This window comes from Theropithecus gelada, chromosome 12 (genome assembly GCF_003255815.1).
Source record: "Theropithecus gelada isolate Dixy chromosome 12, Tgel_1.0, whole genome shotgun sequence".
Taxonomy (NCBI): Eukaryota; Metazoa; Chordata; class Mammalia; order Primates; family Cercopithecidae; genus Theropithecus; species Theropithecus gelada.
In genome coordinates, this window is record NC_037680.1 from 104,046,182 (window position 1) to 104,073,011 (window position 26,830).

The 26,830-nt window shown below is 40.3% G+C and overlaps 2 protein-coding genes across 9 annotated transcripts in view; one reads left to right on the plus strand and one right to left on the minus strand.

Moving 5' to 3' along the window:
• The window catches only part of MFF (mitochondrial fission factor), a 32,483-nt gene extending 26,538 nt beyond the window's left edge, over nucleotides 1-5,945 (plus strand). For 5 of the 8 annotated variants that reach the window (XM_025404075.1, XM_025404079.1, XM_025404081.1 and 2 more), the window contains 3 exons: nucleotides 621-680; nucleotides 3,765-3,849; nucleotides 5,100-5,945. In XM_025404075.1, coding sequence (XP_025259860.1) covers nucleotides 621-680; nucleotides 3,765-3,849; nucleotides 5,100-5,231 — 277 coding nt within the window. In that variant the 3' untranslated portion in view covers nucleotides 5,232-5,945. The remainder of the gene's footprint in view (nucleotides 1-620; nucleotides 681-3,764; nucleotides 3,850-5,099) is intronic. The other 3 variants (XM_025404080.1, XM_025404082.1, XM_025404083.1) reach the window with 1 other exon arrangement.
• Nucleotides 5,946-8,663: 2,718 nt separating this feature from the next.
• TM4SF20 (transmembrane 4 L six family member 20) lies at nucleotides 8,664-26,195 on the minus strand. The gene is made up of 4 exons (XM_025405128.1): nucleotides 25,972-26,195; nucleotides 17,838-17,903; nucleotides 12,893-13,044; nucleotides 8,664-10,541 (listed from the first exon to the last, which is right to left on the minus strand). The coding sequence occupies exons 1-4, from the start codon at nucleotides 26,152-26,154 to the stop codon at nucleotides 10,253-10,255; spliced, it is 690 nt and encodes a 229-aa protein (XP_025260913.1). The 5' UTR covers nucleotides 26,155-26,195; the 3' UTR covers nucleotides 8,664-10,252.
• Between the last annotated feature and the right edge of the window lie 635 nt (nucleotides 26,196-26,830).

Consider the following 26,830-nt stretch of genomic DNA (forward strand, 5'->3'; position numbering starts at 1 on the left):
CCAGCACGTCTCCTGATCTTCTCAGCTTCAGAGTGGAGGCTTGCATTTTCACTCTGGTGAGCTGAGAGTTTGACACGCAGCCGCAGTGAGACATCAGGCACTACTCAGAATTAATAAGGTGGGAGGGAAGGAACAGTGGGAAATGGAGTTTCTTGAAATTTATGAATACAGTTTTTGAGATGGAGCTGTTGATATCAGATGAGCAACCATGGTCATACCAGTGCAGCTAACCAGGTCCTGATATGCTTTTAAAGGTGCTAGTGATTTTTTTTTTCCAACTAGAAGAAAGGAATTACACTTTTTAAACAGAGTTGTCTTCTGTCTTAAATTTCATAATGTAAAGCACCAAGAAAATTATTTTATATGTTGGTGCTATTTTGTCATGTAAATATAGATTCCCTTTGTTTCTTTGATCGATAGTAATGTTGAGTTTATGAAAATGATAAAATGGAGGACACATGAGACAAGGATTTTTTCAAGTGATTGAGAGATATTATATTGTATTGAAATATACAATATAATCCTATTTGACATTTATTTGTCTTGTTTTTGCTTTTATTTTATTACTTCTCTGTTTCCTGATTCTGTCTTGTGCCTTCTCCCGCAAAAACCTGCCTTAGACCTGTGTTGCGTGGTGGGTCTGCTGCCGCCACTTCTAATCCTCATCATGAGAACATCAGGTAAATTTTGAGACTTTGTAATTACCAGGGTAAATGGTTGGCGGAATTTGTGTGTTGCAGGGCATGATGCATGTCGTAGCCACACCTGTGTTTGTAGCTGAACTTCTTTTTACAGCTTTCCTCGATGGGTACATCTTGCTTCTCTCTAAGAACAGTGAATAATCAGTCATGACATTTGGCCAGTTAGTGTGAGGGAAAATGTTTAATAATTATGTTACGATGTGAACAGCTATTTTATTTAAGTGTAGTGTTAATAGTTTATAGGTGGTTTGTAATAATTGACATGCTAAAACAGAAAAAACGTCTTAAATCTCATCTTATGTACATCATTTTAATGGTTGCCTGAATTGTGCCCAGCATTTCCTTTTAAGTTGTTAATTATCTGGAATGTCACTTCCGGTGTGTGAACAAACCTCTTTGTTTGTAAGGCATCATCTTAAACTGGGAGGCATCAGTATTAACAGCTCCACAGTTCGGGAAGGCATGTATTTAGAAAGGAAATTGAGTTTTAAGCATTTTTATCATCTGTTGATTTAAGGCCTTCTCTCTTATTTTTGCCCCTTTCACACTTTCAGACATGTGTAGGCTGAGTGTTCCTTTCTTCCTGATATGCACAGGGGCTGGCAGAATGGCACATACAAACACATACAATTCTCAAGTGCCAAAATCCCCATTTAGTTTTCCCATAGTCTGGAAAAACAAACTCGTTGGTATCCACAGACACTATTACTGTATAACTTTTTCAGTCGGTTTTATTCAAGCAGAAATGTATTATCTGTAGCCGTAGATTTAAAACTGGCAGCATCATTTCTGTGCTTAGAAGAAGCTGGTGCATTCATCGAAGCAAGAGAAAAGGGAAACATTAGCTGCTCATTAAAACTGAATTCATGTTGGAGGAGTTGGAAAGCGTGACTGTGGTAATCCCTCACCACTCTGCTGACTTGTTCTTTTTACAGTCTTAGTTCAGTTCATTGTTGTTTTCCCTTATATTCTTCTCTAAGTTTGTGATCCTTTTATCTTTCAGCCAGTGGTCTAACTTAGCATTAGAGTTTTTTAGTTCTAATAAATGCAGATTTTTGTTTAAAACACAATGTAAAGTAACATATTTTTGTTTTCAATTGAATTATATAGGTAAAATCTTTGGTCATATCCTTATATTTCTTTGCAAATGGAGATTTCCTTTTCAGATATCTAAACCTTAGTTAATTCAGGATATAAATTGTGAGTAATCGCTTTCATTTGTATTTCATTCGCTATGTTCAGTTCAGATCCCTTTAACAATTGCTTCTGTTGGATTTTTTTTTTCTAATTAGTCATCTGTTATGTGGCCTCAGAGAAAGAGAAGAGTTTTGTTTTGAGGATGAAGTGAAGGAAAAGGGAACCTTCAACCTTTATTTTTTCCACTAATCATTTGTAAACCCATAGTTCCAGCATCTACTAACTTAGACGTTTACTTCTCTAACTGGTAAAATTACCCTCAGTGCCCCAGGTTGTTTACTGTGTTCTCAGGAAACAAGGGGACAGTTAATGAGAAAGCAAGACAATTTAGCCATAGAAGGAACATTTGGAGATGGTTGTAGATTATCTAGGGTCAGTACACGCCATCTATTGTTTAAGGTTTTTTGCATACTTTATTAAATTATTACTTTTAACAATATTTAAAACAAGGATTTTCTGGATAGACTTGTCTTGAACATGTCTGGATGAAACGTGTAATTCCGCTTCATATCCCTTTGTTGTGGGTATGTACTTTTTGTATGGGGACTTGCTGAGCTACATGTTAGAGTAGATGATCCATGTGCTAATTCTGTGTACTACACAGGAGTAACTTTTAATTCAGCTTGTTTATGTTCTGCTCATTTAGAAAATGTACTGTGCCATTTTGCTGAAATAACCAGTTAGGATATAAAATATATGGGAGGTGAATTGTGTGGTTATATAAGTTGTAGCTTAATGAAGCTATTAATTAAATTTTAAAATGTGGAAATCCAGGCAAAGGAGAGGAATGGCATTTGTCTTTGTTTTTCAGAAGTTTAGTGTCATTCACCTAAAAAGTAGTTCCCCTTTAGAAGTAACTGCATTGGAACAAAAAGTACTTTTTTATTATGCTTTCTCTGGATTTTGTCTTAGGGGTTTTTCGGTATTATTTTGTACACAGCCTCTTATTCATTATTGGGCCAATTCTGGAGCTAAATGTAGTGGTAAGATGTATTCAGGAGATTTCATAATTGTTTCTGCGGGAGAATACAGTAGAGCCTAAGTAATTAGAAATAAGAAGTAAAGAATAGGCTGGGCGTGGTTGCTCAGACCTGTAATCCCAGCACTTTGGGAGGCTGAGACGGGTGGATCACCTGAGGTCGTGAGTTTGAGACCAGCCTGGCCAAAATGGTGAAACCCCGTCTCTACTAAAAGTACAAAAATTAGCCGGGCATGGTGGTGGGTGCCTGTAATCCCAGCTACTTGGGAAACTGAGGCAGGAGAATCACTTGAACCCCGGAGGTGGAGGTTGCAATGAGCCAAGATTGCGCCATTGCACTCCAGCCTGGGCAACAAAAGTGAAACTCTGTCTCAAAAAAAAAAAAAAGAAGTAAAGAATACAAATGGTAAGACAAGAGACAATGAGAAGAGGTGATGAGTCTTTCTTTTTTTAGTTAGAGTTAGTCTACTTTGTGTTCCCTGCCAGTGAGTCTGTGCCTGTGGGCTTACATATGGACATAAGTTTGTGTAAGAATCATATTTTGTTCTATCCTAAGTGGCAGCTCTCAGACCTTTTCAGTCAGGGACCCTTTTTAGCATCGCCAATCCTTCTGGCTTGAGAATTTTCTATTTGTATCTTTAGTCAGGATTTTTTTCTCATTCTCCAATTTTTAGTGCCCCTATTCAATATTGTAGACAGTTGTCATTTTAAGCTTTTTCCTTTCCTTTATTAGTACAAATTCAGGTGGTAAAATATTTTAGTAATTCATGTTATTAGTACCAGTTTTCTGAATACTACTTTGAGCATTACGCAAAGCATGACATGGAGTGCCAGTTACTCTGAGTTCTACTTTAATATTCATTTGTCTTTCTGTCTCTTATCTGCAGGTATGGCATTTCAAATATAGATACAACAATTGAAGGAACGTCAGATGACCTGACTGTTGTAGATGCAGCTTCACTAAGACGACAGGTATTTAGTGTACCATATAAGATAGATTTCTCAGTTAAATTCATACAGTATTTTAAAGTGATAGTTCTCAACATTTTATCATTTTCTCTCCTGTGGGACCCATGAATTGAACTATTTTATCTGTCAAGCTAGTAAGCCATAATTGATTTTCTCGTTTTGATTAAAGATATATTAAACTACCATTTACATGTTATGGTCACCGTAAAACAGTATTACCAAGATAGATGAATGTAATTTTGGCCGATAACAAAGAGTCTTTAGCAAACCATTACAGCCATAAGTTGCTTGTTTGGCTTTTGAAATGTGGAACAATCACTTTGGAACCTTTGTTACTGTGTTTAATAACTCCATTTTGGAAACTGCTCCTTGCAGCTTGCACAGCATCTCTGCATATGTATTTCTTGTATTCTGGAATAAATCATTTCTTAGAACTGCAGTTGCACATGTGTATTTTTTAATACTCCCACAGCCTTGAGTATCACACAGACATACACACATGTGAAGAAGGCATAGTTGGTTTTCTCATTGTGTCTATGCCAAATAGATGTAGAGGGAAATTGAATTAAATAAGATGTTTTTAGGTGAAGATCAGTAGGAGAACATGAGCTTAAGCAGGCGGTTGGTTATTCAGCCCCGGGCTTTTCACAGTAAGGGCTAACAGCAAGGGTGATACTGTACTGTCAGCCAGCAGCATTTCCAGCAGCTGGGGAATCAGCCTTCAGGCCTGAAGGGTTTGGATGCCATATCCCAAGGCCCACTACAGGAGGTTATTTCATTGGATTGTGTCAGTAATTCAGAGGTGGACAGAGAAGGCAGTTATGCCGGGTTAAAGATGAACAACTGAGGTTGAGTGACAAGAAGTTCCTAGGAGAGACATAGGAAGGGAAAGGAATCCCGTATTCTTTGTGCTGTGGTAAGCCTGCCAAAATGCATACTGAGTCTTTTCTGCCAGAATAACAGTAGGTAACAGCTTCCTCACCTCACTTTGTAATCAAGTTAGGAAGGAAATATACCCTTCCTAACTCAGAAATCTGAAGAAGGGAAAGGGAAAGGATGTTTAAGTGAATTTGAGCTGTCATGAATGACATGTTTTTCTATATGTAGTTGTGTTTATTTTGCTCCAGATGCAACTTTCCATGTTTGTAATAATACTTTTGTTGACAAATTATTATACTACTTTATAAGAATCTGATTGCTCTATTCATAAAAGCCTCTATATTGTATTTTTTGTGTGTTTGTTTTTCACTTAGATAATCAAACTAAATAGACGTCTACAACTTCTGGAAGAGGAGAACAAAGAACGTGCTAAAAGAGAAATGGTCATGTATTCAATTACTGTAGCTTTCTGGCTGCTTAATAGCTGGCTGTGGTTTCGCCGCTAGAGGTAACATCAGCTCTCAAAAATATTGTCTCAACAACTGGAAATATAAAAGATTTGCAAACTTCTTTGTTTCTGTCTCTGCGTTGTATGCCATTTTATAGTCCACTCCCTGGAAATGTATTTCTTCCAGAAAGTCTGGAGGAAGGACCTGTATGTGTAGAAGTGAAGGTATATTCTGTCACTCAGCTGTATTCACGTTTGAGCAGTTCTGCAGTAACACCTGCTTAAAATTCTCCCTTTGCATGTTTTGTAAATAGGCTCCACTTTTGTTTTTTAAAAGGAATTTATTTTTTGCCTCATCAGTCCACACAAGTGATTCTGAATAGGAGAGAGTCTGTAGAGAATTGATTTAGATAAGTGTCTGTGAAAGAAAAACAATTTTTTTGTCCTGTTTCTCAAACACTGTTAAGCAGTTTTGTTAATAGACATTTTTGCATCAACACTTCAACATTAACACTTTCAAAGTCATGGTCTGGTGCCAGATTTGAGAAACTCGAACCACCTAATATTTCATAACCTTCTTCATTAGGTACTTGTACAGATTAAGTTCTAACATTTCAGCAGTTTAATATGTGTGCAATATGTGCATTCTTTCATTTTAGTTTTGCACTTGGTTTTCTATAAAGTACGTTTTTACTCAGTTCATGTGTGAACAATTTAAAAAACTACAGAATAAGGTACAAATGTAGTGTATTTAATAAACTGTCAAGCAAAGCAGTATTTGTCTATTGGAGGATTTTATTTCATCATTTGTGCGATCAGCTACATTTTGTATCGTATTACCTTATATGAGTCTTCCTGTCTCAGGAGCAAGTAATACAATTAATGACATGGTAGGTCACAAGAACCTACTGTGCTTCCTTTCAGACCTTCATCCTGGTATTGATGGCTGTTGGTTGCATTGTAGGTGGTTTTCTAATTTATAATATCTATAAAGTGGTTCAGGTTTAAATACCTTGAGTTGTGTATACTTTTTTTTTTTGAGATGGAGTCTTGCTCTGTTGCCGATACTGGAGTCCAATGGCGTGATCTTGGCTCCCTAGAACCTCCACCTCCCAGGTTCAAGTGATTCTCCTGCCTCAGCCTCCCGAGTAGCTGGGATTACAGGCGCTGGCCACCACACCCAACTAATTTTTGTATTTTTAGTAGATACAGGGTTTTGCCATGTTGGCCAGGCTGGTCTCGGAACTCCTGACCTCAGGTGATCCGCCTGCCTCAGCCTCCCAAAGAGCGGGAATTACAGCCACCGCGCCCAGCCAGAGTTGTATATACTTTTTTCATTGTGGTATTTATTTGCTAATTATATATATATACTGGTGAATTTAAATCTCAAGACTGGGTGTGGTGGCTCATGCCCGTAATCCCAACACTTTGGGTGGCCTAGGCGGGCGGATCACTTGAAGTCAGGAGTTCGAGCCCAGCCTGGCCAATACAGTGAAACCCCGTCTCTACCAAAAATACAAAAATTAGCCAGGTGTGGTGGCAGACATGGTGGCAATAGCTGTCCCAGCTACTCAGGAGGCTGAGGCAGGAGAATCACTTGAACCCAGAAGGCAGAGGTTGCAGTAAGCTGAGATCATGCCACTGCACTCCAGCCTGAGTGACAGAGCCAAACTCCATCTCAAAAAAATAAAATAAAATAAATTTTACCTGCACCAGCTGTTAGACAACAGCTACAACCAGCAACAGCCACGGGAGGTTTCCTGTCCCCACCGGTGGTGCTGTTGGAGTAAAGATTACTGGACACTATTTTTTTCGGTGAGAAGAAACATGAGAAGCAGTTGAGAGGCTACGAAGTGGATCCTGTAGAGGCGAGGCATTCCCCTAGGTGGCTTTTTAAAATATTTCTTCCAGAGTCATCTACCTCATGAACAATGTTTTTGTCTGAGAAACCTCTCTCTGATTTTATAAACTGACATGATTTCTTGTTCTGTTTTGAATACACACTGCTCTAGTCCTTCAAGAAGCCCGTCACGCATTTTCACCACATCATCGGTAGGCACTTTTTCTGCAATGTTAATGTCACTATTATGATCACCTTTGATTCAGAACCATTCAGCTATTTCCCCATGGGTTGATCAGCAACTGGAGACCCATTATCGATGTGAAAAACTTCAACATCCACTTCTTCCAGCTTACTGACAGACTCTGAAGGTATATTTTTTGCATATACAAGGAGGTCAGACATCATTTTTTTTCTCACTTGACATAGGGATTCCTTCCAAGTCACCACCTTGTTTATCATCATCACTGAACATAGTTGCAGGCCAGAGGGTGTGCTGGGCATTGACAGCCATGTCTTTAGTCACCGTGTTCTAGGCGTTGGCAACAGCATATGGCATCCTTCATGCTCAACTTGTTTTGGAAACCTTCCGCAGCCATGCCTCTGTTCACTGCTGCTAACATGCTGTTCCAATCAAGTTTTTATATCTACTCATTGATCTGAGGATACCTTGGTCACTGGCTGAATTAATGAAGTCACATTTGGGGGAAAGTACATGGCATAAGTATTTTGGAGGGTGATGAGAAAATTTGTAAGCACCATTGCTGACCCTTGTTTGCTAGAGTACAGTGAGCTGTCTTATTTTTGTTTTAATTTCATGACTATTAGCAGTTTGACAATTCATTGAATAAGTATCGAGTCTTCACTAAAAGCTGGGTACTGAAGATAGGATTCATTAATTCATTCAACTAAATACAATGTTTCTGCTTTGTACCAGGCACTGTACTAAGTACTGTTTATACCAGGAGGGAAAAAACATGTTCCTGTACCCCTGGAGCTTATAGTCTAACGGGGGACAGTGAAGTTTAAGAAGCAAGTTCAAATGAAAATGCAATCATCATTGTGATAGATGCTGTAAATGAAAGCATGGTAAAAGAGTTAAGGGAAACCTAGTTTTCATTAGACGGTTAGGAATAGCCTCTCAGAAAAAGTGGTATCTGTGCTGAAGTCAAAGATAAAGAGTGCTGCCAGAGATAAGGCAGGTGGGGGTAGGAATGGGTCTGGGGGTGGGGAAACAAGGGGCCTTGCTAAGAACTTGAAGAGGAGACGGCTGATGAACGGGGTTCCTGTGCTCCTAAATGCTTTAGTGATGGACGTACAAACACATGTATGTTACATTATGACAGGAATGATAATAGAGCCTTGGGTAAGTGCTAACTTGGTTTATTGGATCATGAGCACTGGGAAGGCTTCCTCAAGTAGGAGGTATTTAAACTAGGCCTTAAGGATAAGTTAAGTATTTGTAGGGGTGTAGGGAGAATGTTTTTATATAGTAAATGTTCAGAAAAAAAGGCTTATAAGCTCTTGATGTTACTAAATCTATTTAGGCAGCTATAATATAGGTCCTGCAAATTATTTATAGAATCGTAAGCCCAATGAATATAAACAATTGAAATAAAGTATAGAAATAACATTCAGAAAATTTTAGATTTTTAGCTTTGTTGTTTGACAACATTTTAATGTGATAAATACACTTGTTACCCTGTTTTTTAAAGATTGGCACATATAGAAAATAGCTTTTGAAAGACTTGGGCTTTTCTAGGTATGGCTTTTTAATTAATGAAAAATGTAAACATAGGAAAATAGACGAGTGTAATGAACTGCCATATACCTATCACCTAAATATAACAGTAAACATCTTCCCGTTGCTTTTCATTGAAGTATTTTAAAAACATGTTTTCTCACCAAGCATATAAATATACACTTTTTTAAAATGAGGACATTTCTGTATACAAGTTGAGAATCACTAATCCAAAAATTCAAAATCCAAAATGCTCCGAGATCTAAAACTTTTTGAGCCACTAACATAACACCACAAGTGGAAAATTCCACACCTGACCTCATGTGATGAGTTGAAGTAAAAATGCAGTCAAAATTTTGTTTCATGCACAAAGTTATTTAAAATATTGTGTGAAATTACCTTCAGGCCAGGTGTGTAAAGTATGTATGAGACATAAATGAATTTTGTGGTTAGACTTGCATCCCATCCCCAAGGTGTCTCATTATTATAGGCAAAATTCCAAACTCCAAAAAAATTTGAACGCCAAAAGACATTCTGATCTTAATCATTTTGGATAAGGGATACTCAGCCTTTATACTATAAAACCAGTATCAGACCTACCAAAAGTAACAATAATTCCATAATATCATCTGATCCAATTCTTCTACATATTCCCCCCAATTATCTCTGACAAAGTTTACATGTGTTTAGCTGAAATATGCCTCTATTGTCTTAATCTAGAACAGTTTCCTCAAAAATACTTTTATAACGTTTTCTTGTTGGAAAGGGGCCATTCTGTGCCTACTGACCCACTTTTTGGATTTGTCCTAGTGTTCCCTGCAAGCTGAGAATTAGATATAAAGACTTGATTACATTCAGGTTATATATTTATTCTTTAAAGAAATACAATAAAAAGGACCTGTACTTTGGGTGCGATGGCTCACGCCTGTAATCACAGCACTTTAGGAGGCTAAGGCAGGCAGATCACTTGAGTCCAGGAGTTCGAGACCAGCCTGGGCAACATGGCAACACCCCATCTCTACTAAAAAATACAAAAATTAGCTTGGCATAGTGGCACGTGCCTGTAGTCCCAGCTACTAGGGAGGCTGAGGCGGGAGAATCACCTGAGCCCAGGAAGTTGAGGCTGCAGTGAGCTGAGACAGTACCCCTGTACTCCGGCCTTTTTTGAGACCCTGTCTCAAAAAAAAAAGGTCCTGTACTTTTATTTTCAGGATGACTTCTGTTCCTTCTCATCCTCCCTCTCTTCTCCTTTCGCTACACACAATGAAGAGGTAAAACATTGGAATAGCACGATACAAAACTAATTGAAAATTCTCTCCACCTTTCCCAAATCAACCACCAATATAGAGTGTTATGCATTTCTGTGCTTTCTATAATTTCACAACATGCCTTCTATGTGAAAGGTTGATTTTTTAAATCATCTCAAAGATGACTTGGAAAACAAGTGTACTTCTCAAATTATTCAAACTACTGATACTTCCATTTTATTCCCATTAAACTACACAATTTGACTTCTTCGCTTAGAGACTCCACACAGACAGCCAAGGAAACCAATGACTATCTGACTGAGCCCAAACAGGACCTCCAGAATTCCAACAAGCAATAGACCTAAAAAGACTGAGAAGTGGATAAGCCTGTGTTTGTTTTCTTCAGAATTGAAGTGCAAACTAGATGCTCTCCAGCCACTGGCCATGACGTCGTTGCTGGTGGGGTTTTTGGAGCCAGTGGGAGGTACACAAGAGTCATTGAAAAACCACCGCAAGTTGAAGTCTTCTGGATGAATGTCACTGAAAAGCAAACGATACAAATCAGGTATTCAGAAAATCACTGACCAAAGGAATGTAGCATTGTGCCCATAAAAGAACTAGTGAGGCTGGGCGCGGTGGCTCACGCCTGTAATCCCAGCACTTTGGGAGGCCGAGACAGGCAGATCACAAGGTCAGGAGATCGAGACCATCCTGACTAACACGGTGAAACCCCGTCTCTACTAAAAATACAAAAAAAAAAAAAATTTAGCCAGGCGCGGTGGCGGCTGCCTGTAGTCCCAGCCACACGGGAGGCTGAGGCAGGAGAATGGCGTGAACCCGGGAGGCGGAGCTTGCAGTGAGTGGAGATCGCGCCACCGCACTCCAGCCTGGGCGACAGAGTGAGACTCCGTCTCAAAAAAAAAAAAAAAAAAAAACTAGTGAAACAGAATGTACTTTTGAAATACTGTGCCCAGAAATAACAGATCAGGATTTCTGACCATGTGTCCATATACTCTACTAGTTACAAAACTTCTATTATATAGCCCATCATTTAACAAGCATCTCTGCAGTACATCTCTTAGGTTGAACAGAATGAAACTGCTGTTTTGGGATGTCAGAAATAGTTGAATGTCAACAGTTTTTCGTGGTTCAGCCTATTTTATTTATTCAGGTACTCTTCTAATTGCTAGATATAAAAACGAAGGAGCCTCCCCCGCCACCCTTTAAATGAGCTCAGTTCTTAGTGCAGAACTGCACCTGGAGTCCGCTCTTCAACCAGATGTGCAGTTTTTACTGATTAAAATGTCTGATTAAAGTGATATGTGCCTGTTCCTAACAGGGCTATGGAAAATGAGAAACTTTTAGCCCTAACACGTCTATCCCAAGATAATTTTTTGTTTTGTCTGTTGTAGAGTAAAATTGAATGTTCTTAGGGAGTTTGCATTGCTGGATACCAGCAACTGACATTCACCCTGGGAAAACAACAGTATTTTCAGCACATGAAATGTGAGTGTTTCGTGAAATGTGTAGTAAGCCAAGGATCACTCTCTTGTCACTTTACTAGCCTAGCCCATCTCCCCAACTAGGCTGGGAGTATCTGAGTGCTGCTACCTGCAGAGCTCAGCCTGGTGCCTGGTACACTGTGGGCTGTTGTCGTTCCTTGGGGATTTAATGTGCATAGCATCTGTGGTAGAAATCTTTAACCCTTTACTTCAAGTCTGTTAGTAAGGAGACTTTCCTTGGCTTTGTTTGTTTTTGAGACAGTGTCTCCCTCTGTCATCCAAACTGGAGTGCAGTGGCTTGATCTCGGCTTACTGCAACCTCCGCCTCCTGGGTTCCACCAATTCTCCCGCCTCAGCCTCCTGAGTAGCTGGGAGTAGAGGCACACGCCACCACACCTGGCTAATTTTTGTATTTTTAGTAGTGATGCGGTTTCACCATGTTGGCCAGGCTGGTCTCAAACTCCTGACCTCAAGCGATCCACCCGCCTTGGCCTCCCAAAGTGCTGGGATTATAGGCGTGGCCTTCCTTGGGTTTTGATTCAAAACAAATATGCTACACAAAATTTGAGGGGCTTTTCTTTTGTAATGTAGCAAGGTAAGGGAAAAGGAGAAAAAAAAACAATTTTTTTTACGTAACTACAAAAGTAAATTCTGGTTATTTGCTAAACTGAGCAGCCTATACAGATAGCTAATGGATTAGTTTTTTTCTTCCAGTTTTTACAAATTGTGTCTAGATTCAGTCACAGAGTGATCTCAAAAGACTAAAATGAGCCACTTATTAAGTACATGTAACTCTCCAGTATTGTTTGTTATTACATGACTTAAATTTTGGCTTCATTCCCATGCATACAGGATATTTATAATATGTCTGTATGAATCCATTGGTTGCTCTGTTCCATTTAGGCCTACAGGCAAGGCTCTGCATTTTATTTATTGTGTTTTTATTAAGTTTTTAAAATTGTAAATGTAATATTTGCTCATGGTTTACAAATTTAATTCAGAAGTGTAGAAAGTAAATGTTCTCTTCACTGTCCGAGGGAGTCCCCTATTTCCATTCTCCATGGATGAAAGTTAAGTTTCTGGTGTATATTTGCATAATTTTTTAATATACATACACATATGTAACTGTAGATTTTTGAAAGAGAAGCATAAGCCATTTGAGATCGGCTAGTCCTTTTAGAGACTATCTAAAAGTCCTTTTAGAGCATTGTAAATCTAAGGATTCCTCCAGTTTTATGTGGGGTTGTGCTAACTGGCGTTAATGTACTAAATTCCTAAGAATCTCTGCCAGCAGTTGCATCAAATAAAAGCATGGCATACAAGTACTGCATTAGTCTAAGCCAACTAGTTCAACTGTGTAAGACAGTAAGCCTGTGAAAATCAACTTACCTGATGTTTTTCAGTGAAAATTCACAATTGGCGGTACTGTTGCCTTGAGAATTACACATGAGAGGACCTTCTAAGAGAGCCTGGATGGATATCAGCATGCAATACACAGCACCAATGACTGTGATTACACTGAAAAGTGATGAAAGAAACATCTGAAAAATAAAATAGAGCCATTTGCACACATTATTACATGTTCCTGATCTGTTTCAAGTTTCAGGAGCATATGCAGTCTTTTTTTAATCCAGTCACCCTAAAATCCTGGATCTTAAGATCACAGTTTGATTAGGTGTGAATGATACAAGAAGGCAGAGGGCAAAGTCTCTGCTATTTGATGACACTCTCTAAAAGATGGTTGGGGCCAGCCGTGGTGGCGCATGCCTGTAATCCCGACATTTTGGGAGGCCAAAGTGGGTGGATCCCCTGAGGTCAGGAGTTCAAGACCATCTTGGCCAACATGGCAAAACCCCCTCTCTACTAAAAATACAAAAAAATTAGCCGGGCTTAGTGGTGGGTGCCCAGCTGCTTGGGAGGCTGAGACAGGAGAATCACTTGAACCTGGAAGGCAGTGATCCGAGATTGCGCCATTGCACTCCAGCCTGGGTGGGTGACAGAACAAGACTCTGTCAAAAAAAAAAACAACACAAACAAACAAAAAAAAACATGCTTTGGCTTGTCACTGTCTCTGAAAAATCTCAACTTTCATGTTCCTGAGCCTCATCTGTTTCTTCTGATCACTGAGATTTAGTTCCTCCCTGTTTTGTGTGCTTCTACTTCATAGAATCTTGACTGGATCGTTTTTTTTTTTTTTTTTTTTTTTTTTTTTTGAGATGGAGTCCCGCTCTGTCGCACGGGCTGGAGTGCAGTGGCGCGATCTCAGCTGACTGCAAGCTCCACCTCCCGGGTTCACGCCATTCTCCTGCCTCAGCCTCCCGAGTAGCTGGGACTACAGGCGCCCGCCACCACGCCCGGCTAGTTTTTTGTATTTTTTAGTAGAGACGGGGTTTCACTGTGTTAGCCAGAATGGTCTTGATCTGCTGACCTCGTGATCCGCCCGTCTCGGCCTCCCAAAGTGCTGGGATTACAGGCTTGAGCCACCGCGCCCGGCCTTGACTGGATCTTAACTACCTTTATCTTCATGCCTGGTCTCTTGGCTCCCAAGTGTTTGGCCCTGATGCTTTAAGTAAATTTGACCCTGATGCTTTAAGTGGCCAGTGGCCAGCATCCTGCAGTGATCAGTCATCAGCATAGAGTTAGAACAGGACTTCCCAACCTCAGCACCAGTGACATTTGCACACTTTGCTATGGGGCCTTTCCTGTGCCGTATAGTATATTTAGCAGCATCCCTGCTTTCTACCTCATAGATGCCAATATCACCCCCCCACACACACCCCTGCCACCTCCAGCCCAGTTCTGACAACCAAAATTGTCTCCAGACATTGCCAAATATCCTCTTGGGGTGGAGGTGGGTGGGTAAAATAACCCACCGGTTGAGAACCACTGTGTTACAAAGATCGTACACATCTTTATTTCATGAGTCAGTCATGAGAACAGAAGAAGGCATGGAATTTGGCATAGGAAATGGAATGAAAGTTAGCGTTTGTTTTTCAAAAACTAAGCTCTTAGGCCAGGCACGGTGGCTCATGCCTGTAATCCCAGCACTTTGGGAGGCCAAGGGGGGCAGATCGCTGGAGCCCAGGACTTCAAGACCAGCCTGGACAACATATTGAGACCCCATCTCTAAAAGAAAAAAAAAAAAAAAAAAAGGAAACTTTTGTACTGTTTCAGTGAAGTTGTTAGTCACTGATGATGATTTCAAAATCAGCAGAAATGAAGTGAGGAAATGCTTTTCCTTTTCCTTTGTGGGAATAATGCAACCCCCCACAGGATTTGTGTGTTGTATTCTTGAGACCTGCCTTTTATGAGTGCAGAATAAGGCGACTACCTATAGAGTTGTGTTGAGGGATGTTGTACTTTACATATATTATTTAATTCTTTTCATAACCCCAAGAGATAGATACTATTATTATTTCCATTTGATGGATGAGAAAATTGTCTATCGTGGAGATGGACGAAACTTGTCAGGCTCTCACAGCTGGGAAGCACTTTAATCACTATACTTCTTGCAGCCAAACATTCACAATGATGGGTTTGGAGTCTACTTCAAATCCTGATTCTTCCATGCTACTGTGACTTGTGCAGTTACCTAAATTTACTCATCAAGAAGTGCCATGATGTTTATTTTTAGCCATCTATTTTATATATATATAATATATAATTATATATAAATAAATATATAATATAAATATACTATAATAAACAAATATATGTTATATAAATATATATTATATAAATAATATATAATTATATATAAAATCATACATTTCTATATAACTACATTATATATACATAATTATATATATTATATATAATTTTTTTTTTGAGACGGAGCCTTTCTTTGTTTCCCAGGCTAGAGTGCAGTGGCGCTATCTGGGCTCACTGTAACCTCTGCCTCCCGGGTTCAAGAAATTCTCCTGTCTCAGCCTCCCAAGTAGCTGGGATTACAGGTGCTCACCACCACACCTGGCTAATTTTTATTTTTATTTATTTTCTTTTATATTTTTAGTAGAGACAGGGTTTCACCATGTTGGCCAGGCTGGTTTCAAACTCCTGACCTCAAGTGATCCGCCCACCTCAGCCACCCAAAGTGCTGGGATTACAGGCGTGAGCCACCGCGCCTGGTCGTATTATCTTTGAGTTCTCATCACTTGACAAAAGGCCTGACTTTAGAAAGTGATTCCAGGCATCTGTATTTCCCCTAAAGGGGATTCACTTAAATGATTCAGCAAAACCATTTTGTATTCAGAAGCAAAATTAAGAACTGGAAAAAGGGAAGAAGCAAGGAACAGTTAAAACAGGGGACAAGCCTTGGTCAACCCTTTCCTTCCTCCCAAGATGTAGCCTTTGCCACTCGTCTCATGTTTTGGTCTTATCTAGGCTTCAAAGACACCAGGTACGACTTAAACACCAGTTCTTAGAGGATACACCCATAGGAAAAGCCTATGTAAGTGTTTTGATATTTTTGATTTCAGGAATTCAGAAATGTCTCAGGATGTCGAGAATGTTGTGAGCACCATATAGAAAAGATACAAAGTCAAATTCCAAATTGTTATCGTTTACAAAGAAAAGTGACAGGGAAGGGAAACTGAAAATTAGTGTTTATTGAATACCTAAAATGTATTCAGAACAAAAATAGACGAACTAATTAGCATAATTATTGTAATCCTAGGTAAATATCAAATGTCAGGAAAAAAAGGGTAATTTTTAAAAATATGAATCTTCCATTATGGATAGAAATATCTGGCTTTTTTTTTTTAAGCAGTGGTTCTAACCCCTGGCCGGATTATCTTGAGTGCTTTTGAAAAATACTGATGCAGAATCTCTGGGGGCCACCCAGGCATTGGTATTTTTTAAATCTCTTGAGATGATTCTAACAGAGTCTTACTCATCTATTGCCCAGGCTGAAGTGCAATGGTGCGATCTTGGCTCACTGCAACCTTTGCCTCCTGGGTTCAAGCGATTCTCCTGCGTCAGCCTCCTGAGTATCTGGGATTACAGGCATGGGCTGCCACGCCCAGCTAATTTTTGTATTTATAGTAGAGACGGGGGTTTCACCATGTTGGCCAGGCTGGTCTCGAATTCCTGACCGCAAGTGATCCTCCCACCTCAGCCTCCCAAAGTGCTGTGAGCCACCGTGCCCGGCCTAATGTTCCCATCCATCTGAGAACCATTGCTTTGAAAGCTCAAACTCGGCCAAGCAGATTTACTGTGACTGCTTGCTTTCAATCTACCTCTTCCACAGGGAACTATGAGAGCCCTTATGTTGCTTGATAGCCATGTTCAGGGCATAAAGATTGTGAATTGTGGGGTGCTCCAGTGGTTTTGGATAAAAATCCACTTACTAGTGTGCTACACTGGCAAATTATTTACTTTCTCTGAGCATCCGTTCCTTCATGAATAAAACACACATCTTACTTTTTCCTACTTAAGGGTTTTGTGAGAGCATATCTGAAGGTGTTCTGAGCAGAGTGACACTCAGGTTAATGAATCTTAATTTACTTTTAACTTCATTACGACTTTATACATAGTGGGTAGGTATTAAATGTTTCGGGGGGAAAAAACCTGGCAGCTCCTTTGATTGAACTGGATAAGGGCAGTTGTCATTCTAATCCCAGCAAACCAGTCTGTCATTGCATGAGAGAACTGAGTCCATTTCCCCTGAGTATTTTATATACGCCACAAAAATATCACACCTGAGTATTATGAAACTGATTGCAGCTGTGGGTGTGACTTATAAATCTCCTTTCTTTGAAAACCTTTAGATTGAGGAAAGGACAATCCACCAAAGACTGAGGAAGGGGCAGAAGGCCGACTCTAACTGTTTGTGGGACAAAAAAACCCTTCTCACTTTTTCTATTTCTATATAATCATCCTAAATAGCATGTTATGGCCAGGCGCAGTGGCTCAGACCTGTAATCCCAACACTTTGGTAGGCTGAGGTGGGCAGATCCCTTGAGGTCAGGAGTTTGAGACCAGCCTGACCAACATGTTGAAACCCCATCTCTACTAAAAATACAAAAATTAGCTGGGGCGTGGTGGTGCGCAGCCATAGTCCCAGCTATTCAGGAGGTTGAGGCGGGAGAATTGCTTGATCCCAGGAGGCAGAGGTTGCAGTGAACCAAGATTGCACCACTGCACTCCAGTCTCGGCAACAGAACGAGACCCTGTCTCTAAATAAATAAATACAAATAGCATGTTTCTAAGGCTGTGGTTCTGTCAATGGAGCCCCACTGTGATTCGATAGACATAAGTGACTCAGTGTGGCTTTGCTTAGATAGCAGTAACTGTTTATGCACTTCTGCTTCCATGCCGACTGCTCCACACTTACCCCAGTTCTGTTGTTGCAGCATGCTCTTTTCCTTGCTGTCAAGGACATTGTTGTTGCTGGAATGGCCTGGAAATGACATCAACAGGAAAGATGAGTATTATTACTTCTCATCACAAGAAAAAATAGTAATCTTCACCTTCCATTTACCACCGGTTGTGGGAAATCAAGCCTCAAAGAACAAAAAGGGAATTTGGCAATATCCGTGGTTTTGTGAACCTTGTCATCCCAGTTTCAACCAGAAAGATTAAAAGTGGTGGCGGGAACGGGGGAATTCAAGACAGCAGTTTTGAAGTCTTCTATCTACATTCTTAGTTCACGCTGAGTCATCTGCAGAGAACTAGATTTTGAATAGATTAGGATGACGTATGTACATATTATTTTTGGAAGAAATGTTTCCGAAAGAATTGGCTGCATCATCCAAACTCTGTTAGTTGTTTGTTTGTTTAAAGAGTAGGGGCCGCATTCTGTGACACAGGCTGGGGTGCAGTGATACGAGCATAGCTCACTGTAGCCTTAAACTCCTGGGCTCAAATAATCCTCCTGCCTTAGCCTCCTGAGTAGCTAGAACCACAGGTATAGGCCACCACACCTGGCTAATTTTTAAAGTATTTTTGTAGAGGCAAGATCTCACTCTGTTGCCCAGACTGGTCCTGAACTCCTGACCTCAAGAAAACCTCCCGCCTTGTGCCCCTAAAGTGCTTGGACTAAAGATGTGAGCCATCATACCTGGCCCAATTTTCCAGAAATTGTATGAATTATTCTGGCAGACCTGCAGAAAAGAAGTTGATGGTTTTGTTTGCCTGGCAGTTGGGAACGAATCATTCTATCACCACCCACTCCCACTAGCCTTTCTTTTCCCAGGATCCCAGCTATCTTGCTGGTTTCCCCAAACTTATATTTGAGAATTATTTGTGGTTCCACGTTCTCCTTTCTCTTCCTATATCCATGATACGTAATGATCTCACTTTATACATTGATGCTCAGACATCTATAGATCACATTCTGTCTTCAGGGAAATACATGTTGCCAAGGAAAGCTGTAAGAAAGAACACCATATTCTCAGGACTTGGGTTTCAATTTTTAGTAAGATCTAGGCAGCAGCTATGACTAGAAATTCTTACTGGAAGGAGTTTTGTATCATTGAAGGGTGGAATGTAAATTATTTCCTTCCACTTGAGAAATTTTAGGCATCGGTTTTCTGCCATCTCACCACAGCTGCCCTTGAGTGGTTTTCCTCTCTCCTTCTACTCCCGTTCTCTAACATTTTCCCGAGCTCTGACTACACGCCAGGCACTGTTACAGGCGCTTTACATGCCTTAGTGTATTCCATCCTCCTCATAATCCTATCAGGTAGGTGCTATTATTATTCCCATTTTACCAATGAGAAGACTGAGGCATAGAAAGTTTGAGTAATTTGTCTTTCTTAGACAAACGACTCAAATTGTCCTTCTATTTTCTTAGTAGAAGGGTTGGGATTCAAAACTAGTCATTTGGCCGGGCGCGGTGGCTCACGTCTGTAATCCCAGCACTTCAGGAGGCCAAGGTGGGTGGATCACGAGGTCAGGAGATCGAGACCATCCTGGCCAACATGAGAAAACCCCGTCTCTACTAAAAATACAAAAATTAGCTGGGCGCGGTGGTGCACACCTGTAGCCCCAGCTGCTCAGGAGGCTGAGGCAGGAGAATCACTTGAACCTGGGAGACAGAGGTTGCAGTTAGCTGAGATCACGCCATTGCACTCCAACCTGGCGACAGAGTGAGACTCCGTCTCAAAACAACAACAACAAAAACCTAGTCATTTGGGGTGCAGAGCCCAGACAGTTTTTTGTTTTGTTTTTTTGAGACAGGGTCTCACTCTGTCACCCAGGCTGAAGTGCAATGGCATGATCACGGTTCACTGCAGCCTCAGCATCCAGGGCTCAAGAGATCCTCCTACCTCACCCTCCCGAGTTGTTGGGACTACAAGTGCATGCCATCATGCCCCATTATTTTTAATTTATTTTGAGGGGCATTTTTTGTAGAGATGGGGGTTTTGCCATGTTGCCCAGGCTGGTCTCGAACTCCTGCGCTCAAGTGATTGCCTCGGCCTCCTAAAGTGTTGAGATTACAGGTGAGCCTCTGTACTCAGCCGGGTCTCTCAATCCTTATTCCACACTGACTCAAGTCTTACCATTCTCCCCTATTCCTACCTAGAGTTTGTTCATTCTCATCTTCCCTGCTGCCTTCACCCTTGCTCATCTCATTGTCCTTCCAGTTACTCCCTCTCTGATTCATTTATTCAAGGCCACATCTGCCTTTCTTCTTTCAGCACAGGTTTAAAGTTTATGCCTCTTTACAAGGCAGCATTCCTAACAAACCTCTCTCCATCTGATGATGTATTGCCTCCATGTCACTTTGTGGTGTTATCAAGCTTGCTTACACATTGCCTTGAACACCACCACACTTCTTATTTAGAGGCCACATGTGTATATGGCTGCCCAGCCACCTTGGAGCATAGCTGAAAGCCCGGAAGAAAAGGGAAAAGAAATTCTAGCTCCCAAATAGGTGTCAGTATTCATGCACTAAACATCTTTTATTGTACACATAAGCTATACTGCCTTTTGAGCTTACAGGACAAATCATTTATAACAGGAATTGGCAAACTATGGCCCACCACTTCTTTCTTGTAAATAAAGTTTTATTGGAACACAGTCACATCCATTTATTTACATACTGTCTATGGCTACTTTTGTGCACCAACAGTAGAGTTAAATTGTGTGGAAGAGACCGGGCGCAGTGGCTCATGCCTGTAATCCCAGCACTTTGGGAGGCCAAGGTAGGCGTATCACGAGGTCGGGAGATCGAGACCATCCTGGCCAACATCGTGAAACCCTGTCTCTACTAAAATACAAAAAATTAGCCGGGCTTGGTGGTACGTGCTTGTAGTCCCAGCTACCGGGGAGCCTGAGGCAGAGGAATCACTTCAACCCGGGAGACAGAGGTTGCAGTGAGCCAAGATCGCACCACTGCACTCCAGCCTGGTGACGGAGCAAGACTCCGTCTCAAAAAAAAAAAAAAATTGTGTGGCAGAGGCTGGTTTGTAAACCTAAAATAGTCAATGAATATTTACAGTTTGCCAGCCACAGATTGAGAAAAATAATGATTCTTTCAAAAGAAAGTGCCAGTGTACTCCAGCCTAGGATGACAAAGTGAGACCCTGTCTAAAAAAAAAAAAAAAATGTGGATTGACATTGCAACTTAAATGGATAAATTGTTCTATTTTCCTTGTTGATGCAAACTGAACTCTGCTAACTTTCATGAAGATAAGTTTATTTGAGAGTTGCTAAATATTTACTTTCATGATTCGCTTACAAAGGGGTTTTGTAAAGGGACAATTACTTACAGTGTATTAGTCACCACCCCACTGACTTCAAGGCGTGTTAACACATCTTTGTAATGCTGTTACTGGTAATTTGACAACTCACTGTGGTTTCAGCCGCTTTCCCATTCAGAGCTATGGAAATTGGAGGGGCTTTTCAGAGGACAGACGCTAAAACTGTGAATGGTGTGTGTGTATGTCTGAATTATATATAAATTTTCCAGATAATCTCCTGCCAAAATGAATAATTATGAGAACACGCTTTCTCATTTCCTAAGCATATTTTGAATGCCTGAGTTTTTGTAAAATTAAATGTCTTGCTAGTCTTTTGTTTTTAAAAAGAAAAGTAATATTGTCCATTTTTTCTTACAGAAACCCGTAATTGTATTTAGTTTTAGAAGTTATATGATTTTACAAATGAAGTACAAAAAAACTTCAGACCATTAAAAATTCTGTGATGAAATTCAGACTTTTGGGGGTCCTCTAAGAAATTGAACATGAGAGTAACACACAAAGTCATAGCTCATTACAAATATCAAAACTATATTTTGCAGCCAGTCATGGTGGCTCATGCCTGTAATTCTGGCACTTTGGGAGGCCAAGACAGAAGGATTGCTTGAACCCAGGAGTGTGACCCCAACCTGGGCAATATAGTGAGACCCTATCTCCAAAAAAAAACAACAACAAAAAAAAAATTGGGACAGAGTCTCACTCTGTCACCTAGACTGGAATGTAGTGGCACAATCTTGGCTCTCTGCAACTTCCACCTCTGGGTTCAAGTGATTCTCCTGCCTCAGCTTCCCGAGTAGCTGGGATTAGAGGCATGCACCACCATGCCCGGCTAATTTTTGTATTTTTTGGTAGAAACGGGTTTCTCTATGTTGGCCAGGCTGGTCTCGAACTCCTGACCTCAGGTGATCCACCTCAGCATCTCAAGGTGCTGAGATTACAGGCATAAGCCACCACACCTGGCCAAAAAAGGTTTTTAAGATAAGCTGGGCATCATGGTGCATGCCTATAGTCCCAGCTACTTAGGAGGCTGAAGGGGGAGGATCACTTAATCCCAGGAGGTTGAGGCTGCAGTGAGCTGTGCTCACAGCACTGCATTCTAGCCTGGGTGACAGAGCATGACCTTGTCTCAAAAACAATGACCAAAAAAAAAAAAAAAAACAACCCACAAAAGTATATTTTACAAATGTTTGTCATGCATAAAATCTCGCTCTGTTGCCCAGGCTGGAGTGCAGTGGCGTGATCTCAGCTCACCACATGCTCCGCCTCCCAGGTTCATGCCATTCCCCTGCCTCAGCCTCCTGAGTAGCTGGGACTACAGGTGCCCACCACCACGCCTGGCTAATTTTTTGTATTTTTAGTAGAGATGGGGTTTCACCGTGTTAGCCAGGATGATCTTGGTCTCCTGACCTCGTGATCTGCCCACCTCAGCCTCCCAAAGTGCTGGGATTACAGACATGAGCAACTGCGCCCAGCCAACTTTCAACAATTTGTTCTCTATTAAGACTTCAATAACTGACTTTGATGAGTTGCTCTTATCTAATAAGTGAACTCAATGAATAAGCATGATTAAGATCAGGCTCACAATTAACCTTATATAAAATAAAATGGCCTTTCTGTTTATATGTTTTCAAGGAAACATTTTGAGGTCTTTTTAAAAATACTCAAACAAATAACATTTGTATCGGTTTTTCCATTTAAAGTTAAGTACATCACATTTTTACTTAGTCATGGTTTTAGAAGATGAAAAGTTCACCTCCGTTTTAAGTAAGTCATGAAGCCATAAAATGAATATATTTCATGATGTAATCAATAATGAATTCCATAGTTTGTATAATTATCTACTTCCTACAAAATCCCATTTTTGGTAACAATACTAATTTGAAACACTACAGTAATCTTGGAAAGATTTCAAGAACTATGACCAAAGTGCTTATCACGGGCAGTGATTTCTTCTCTAATAACTTTTTTGTGTGGTTACAAGTATATTGAAAGCTCAATATTTTGAACTAGTGGGTATTTTCATGGATGTTGTAAAGGACATATTAATAAGTCCCTTTGAAGAAGACTTTCTTCCACATTCTGTATCTATCTGAGGATCATGAAAATATACGTGTAGTCTGAACCCTTTTTACCACCCACCTGTTTGCCTGTGGGCTTAGCCTCTGTCTATCAAGTTCATATTGGACTTTTCAAAGAGTTGTCTGCTGCTTTAATGACATTCTATACTACTGAATAATAGAGATAGTCTGATGTGGATATCTGCGATAATACTTGCTGAGGGTGATAAAGTAAAGTTAGCTGTAGAACAAGGAAGTTCAGATTCGCTGAAACTGTTCCACAGGTTTCTGTAATCTTTCTGTGATTCAGTTTCCTGGTCACTTAACTTTATGGATTAATTTATAGATTATGTCTTTCACCTCTGGCAGCCCTGAGACAGGTGTTGAGGACTATGGTACTAGCACTGGTGGAAAAACAGAGTTTTGACGTCAGATGTATCTGGAACTGGGTTTCACATCCATTAGGTGACCTTGTTAACATTCCTAACTTTCTGTGTGCTGGCCTGTAAAATACAAGTGATAATAAACACACACATTATTATAGAGACTAAATGAGATAACAAGGTAATGAATGAACCCAGTAGATGGCCCTTGGCAGATGGCCAATAAATGAAGACTTATGTCCTTCTGTCTGTTTTTCTCTGTCTCTTCTCTCCCTGCCACACCCGCCACCATCCTAAAATGAAGAATACAGGAGACGTAGGTGTGTGTCATCGCCACCTCAGACTCCTTTAATGCTAATACTTTTTTTTTTTTTATCTCATGGGATTTGTGGCAGAGCCAATTTATATCTAATGCTGCATGAGTTATTCTAAGTGGATTGTCTTAACTCGGGAACTTTGAGGAGTTTCATGGAAATTGCTATCGTTAAGTTATGCTCAGCCAGCTGCTCCTGGCTTCTGGTGTAAGCAAATGCAAAAGAGGCTTCTACTACTCAAATAGAGAGACGCCTTCTACAGGGGAGAAAACAGACACACGGATGTATGGTTGCTTCACGCTGTTGAGTTGCAATGTGTTTTCTGTCTCTCAGCCTGGAAGAGAGCATTCATGGCAGTGTGAAGAAATAGCCCAAAACTTTCCAAAAGCTTTTGCTTTAATTAGATCTTTCTACCTAAAGCAGAGGAACAGATTCCTCGTGATGGTAAAGGAAGAGGGTTTTTGTAAATCTGAGGATAAGACCAGCAGCAGTAACTGATCATAATTAAGAATCAGTGATTCAAGTAGAAAACTATGTTCTGAATTTTTTTAAAAATCACCTCCACAGCCACAAAAAAAGGGATGAGATCATGTCCTCTGCAGGGACGTGGATGGAGCTGGAGGCCATTATCCTTAACAAACTAATGCATGAACAGAAAACCAAAAACCGCATGTTCTCACTCATAAGTGGGAGGTGAATGATGAGAACACATGAGCACATAAAAGGGAACAACACACACTGGGACCTGGTGGAGGGTGGAGGGTGGAGGGTGGAGAGTGGGAGGAGGGAGAGGATCAGGCAAAATAAACAATGGGTAGTAGGCTTAATACCTGGGTGATGAAATAATCTGTACAACAAACCCCCAAGACACACGTTTACTTATGTAACAAACCTGCACATGTACCTCTGAACTTAAAAGTTGAAAAAAAGTTAAACTCAAGTCACCTCCGTGTTTTATTATCTCTAAAACACTGATAATGTCAGTCCTTACAGCTTGCTCTCTCTCTCTCTCTCTCTCTCTGTCTTACACACACACACACACGTTCATTTATCTGGCACTAACTAACCCCATAGTGACATAACAAACAAAAACACGCCTCTTGGATGCTGAATTATCAACTTCAACATCCACATCCCCATTTTACACATATAGAAACAAAACCATAGGATAAATGATTTGCTTGCAGTGATATATTGGAGGCAGAAGCATAGCTGAGGTATTCTGCCAGATTTGAAAGCAGTTTTCCCTATACAAATGGGTCCTACCCAGGCCTACTGCACCAGAATTCTCAGGAGAAAATCCGTAAATCTAACTATTGCAAGTGCCTCAGGTGACTCATGTCAGTTACATTCAGGAGTTCCATACAGCACTGCTCTGCTGCAGATTTCAACAAAGGTAGACCTAGTAACAATCATCAAAGATTCAACAAGCTCCATGTCCTAGGATCTATGTAATAGCTGAGTCAAAAAGTCCTTGAGACCAGAGACCCAGGATTTTAAGTCCACGTCTCTTAGCCCAACTCCCTTCAGGTACAGGCAATGCAACATTCATGGCTCGTAATTCCCATCATCCAGGCCAGTCATCATACATGGGAATGTTTCTACTCATTCCTATTAAGCAACCTCTCGCTCCTATTGCACTTTCTGTGAATACTTAGAGACTGGTATGGAGCAATGGAAAGTTGAAGGAACTAATTCAGAAAGTCCCTAATTCTAACCATAAAGCTTGGAAGAGCAGCCCTACCTGTGCAGAAATGTGAGAGATAATAACCCAGCCAACTTCTATCAATTTATTTATTTTTTTGCCCAGCCCTCTATCGTATACCACATAGTGTACTTTATTTAAATTACCATTCTTCACTGATGACCAAATAAATTAATGCCATACCACCGCTCCAAATTGTATCATAAGCCAAGACGTAGTTAACTGCAAGACTGAAAGATAGCTTTTAGGATTGTGGTGAAATAGGCAGGCCCTTCTTCACATCAACTCATACGACTATTACTCACCATCAGACCTGCTCCTATAATTCCTGGGAACCACCACTCAAAGCAAGAGATGGGGTTTTGAGAAGATCGGTCTTCCTCAATTAAGCTGACAATTAGAGGTATCGCATTGAGAACTACTCCTAACAGCAGTAGAACCAGCAGGCTGAATCCATTGCAGGATGTCCATCCCTCGCAGCAGGTCATGGTCACCCCGGCTCAGTTAGAAACGTTGTCAAGGTGGCTATGCTTGCATGGTACTGTGTTGCCTTTTATCCCAATATTCTGGTTAAAATTTAACGCTAATAAAAAATAAATAGTGGAAAGTAGTTCAGAGTCCAATAGGGTAGGACATTATTATGACGACTATGATGGGAAATGAGAAAATAATTCTATATTATGATGGGGTGAAGGAAGGAAAGCAGGAAAAAAAAATCTATGAGATAAATTTATGCAAGAAGATAGGCTTACGATAAGCTCCTTTAATATACTCCTTTATTAATATGGCTTCTAAAAAGTAAAAACAGAAATATCCAGCTAAACTATATTTTCCTGTCCTATTGATATTATTACCAGCTATGGAAGTTTCTTTCTTTGAAATCGTTCAACAAGAAAATGAACACATATGAGATGCGGGGAAAAGTATTTTTTCTGCTGCAAATATTAGAGTTTATTTCAAGCTGTATGCTCACATACACAAAATAAAATGTTTATGTCATATTATTTCAGTGTTGCAGACTAATCCATCTGGAGATAGCCCACCTAAGACATGTGAGAGTTTTGGCTAATGCTACCAGACTGAAAGATAGCAATAGGAGAGAGATTTGATGAGGAGGTTATCGTATTTTATTTAAGCCCTTGAACACTTACTTGGCCATGTACA

Bases quoted from the DNA above. Each gene is read 5' to 3' on its own strand.
- TM4SF20 (XM_025405128.1), bottom strand. From the start codon at position 26,154: ATGACCTGCTGCGAGGGATGGACATCCTGCAATGGATTCAGCCTGCTG. The intron at 17,904-25,971 runs GTGAGTAATAGT...TGTCATTTCCAG, and splicing joins TTATAGGAGCAGGTCTGATG to GCCATTCCAGCAACAACAAT. The intron at 10,542-12,892 runs GTAAGTTGATTT...TTTGCTTTTCAG, and splicing joins TTTTCACTGAAAAACATCAG to TGACATTCATCCAGAAGACT.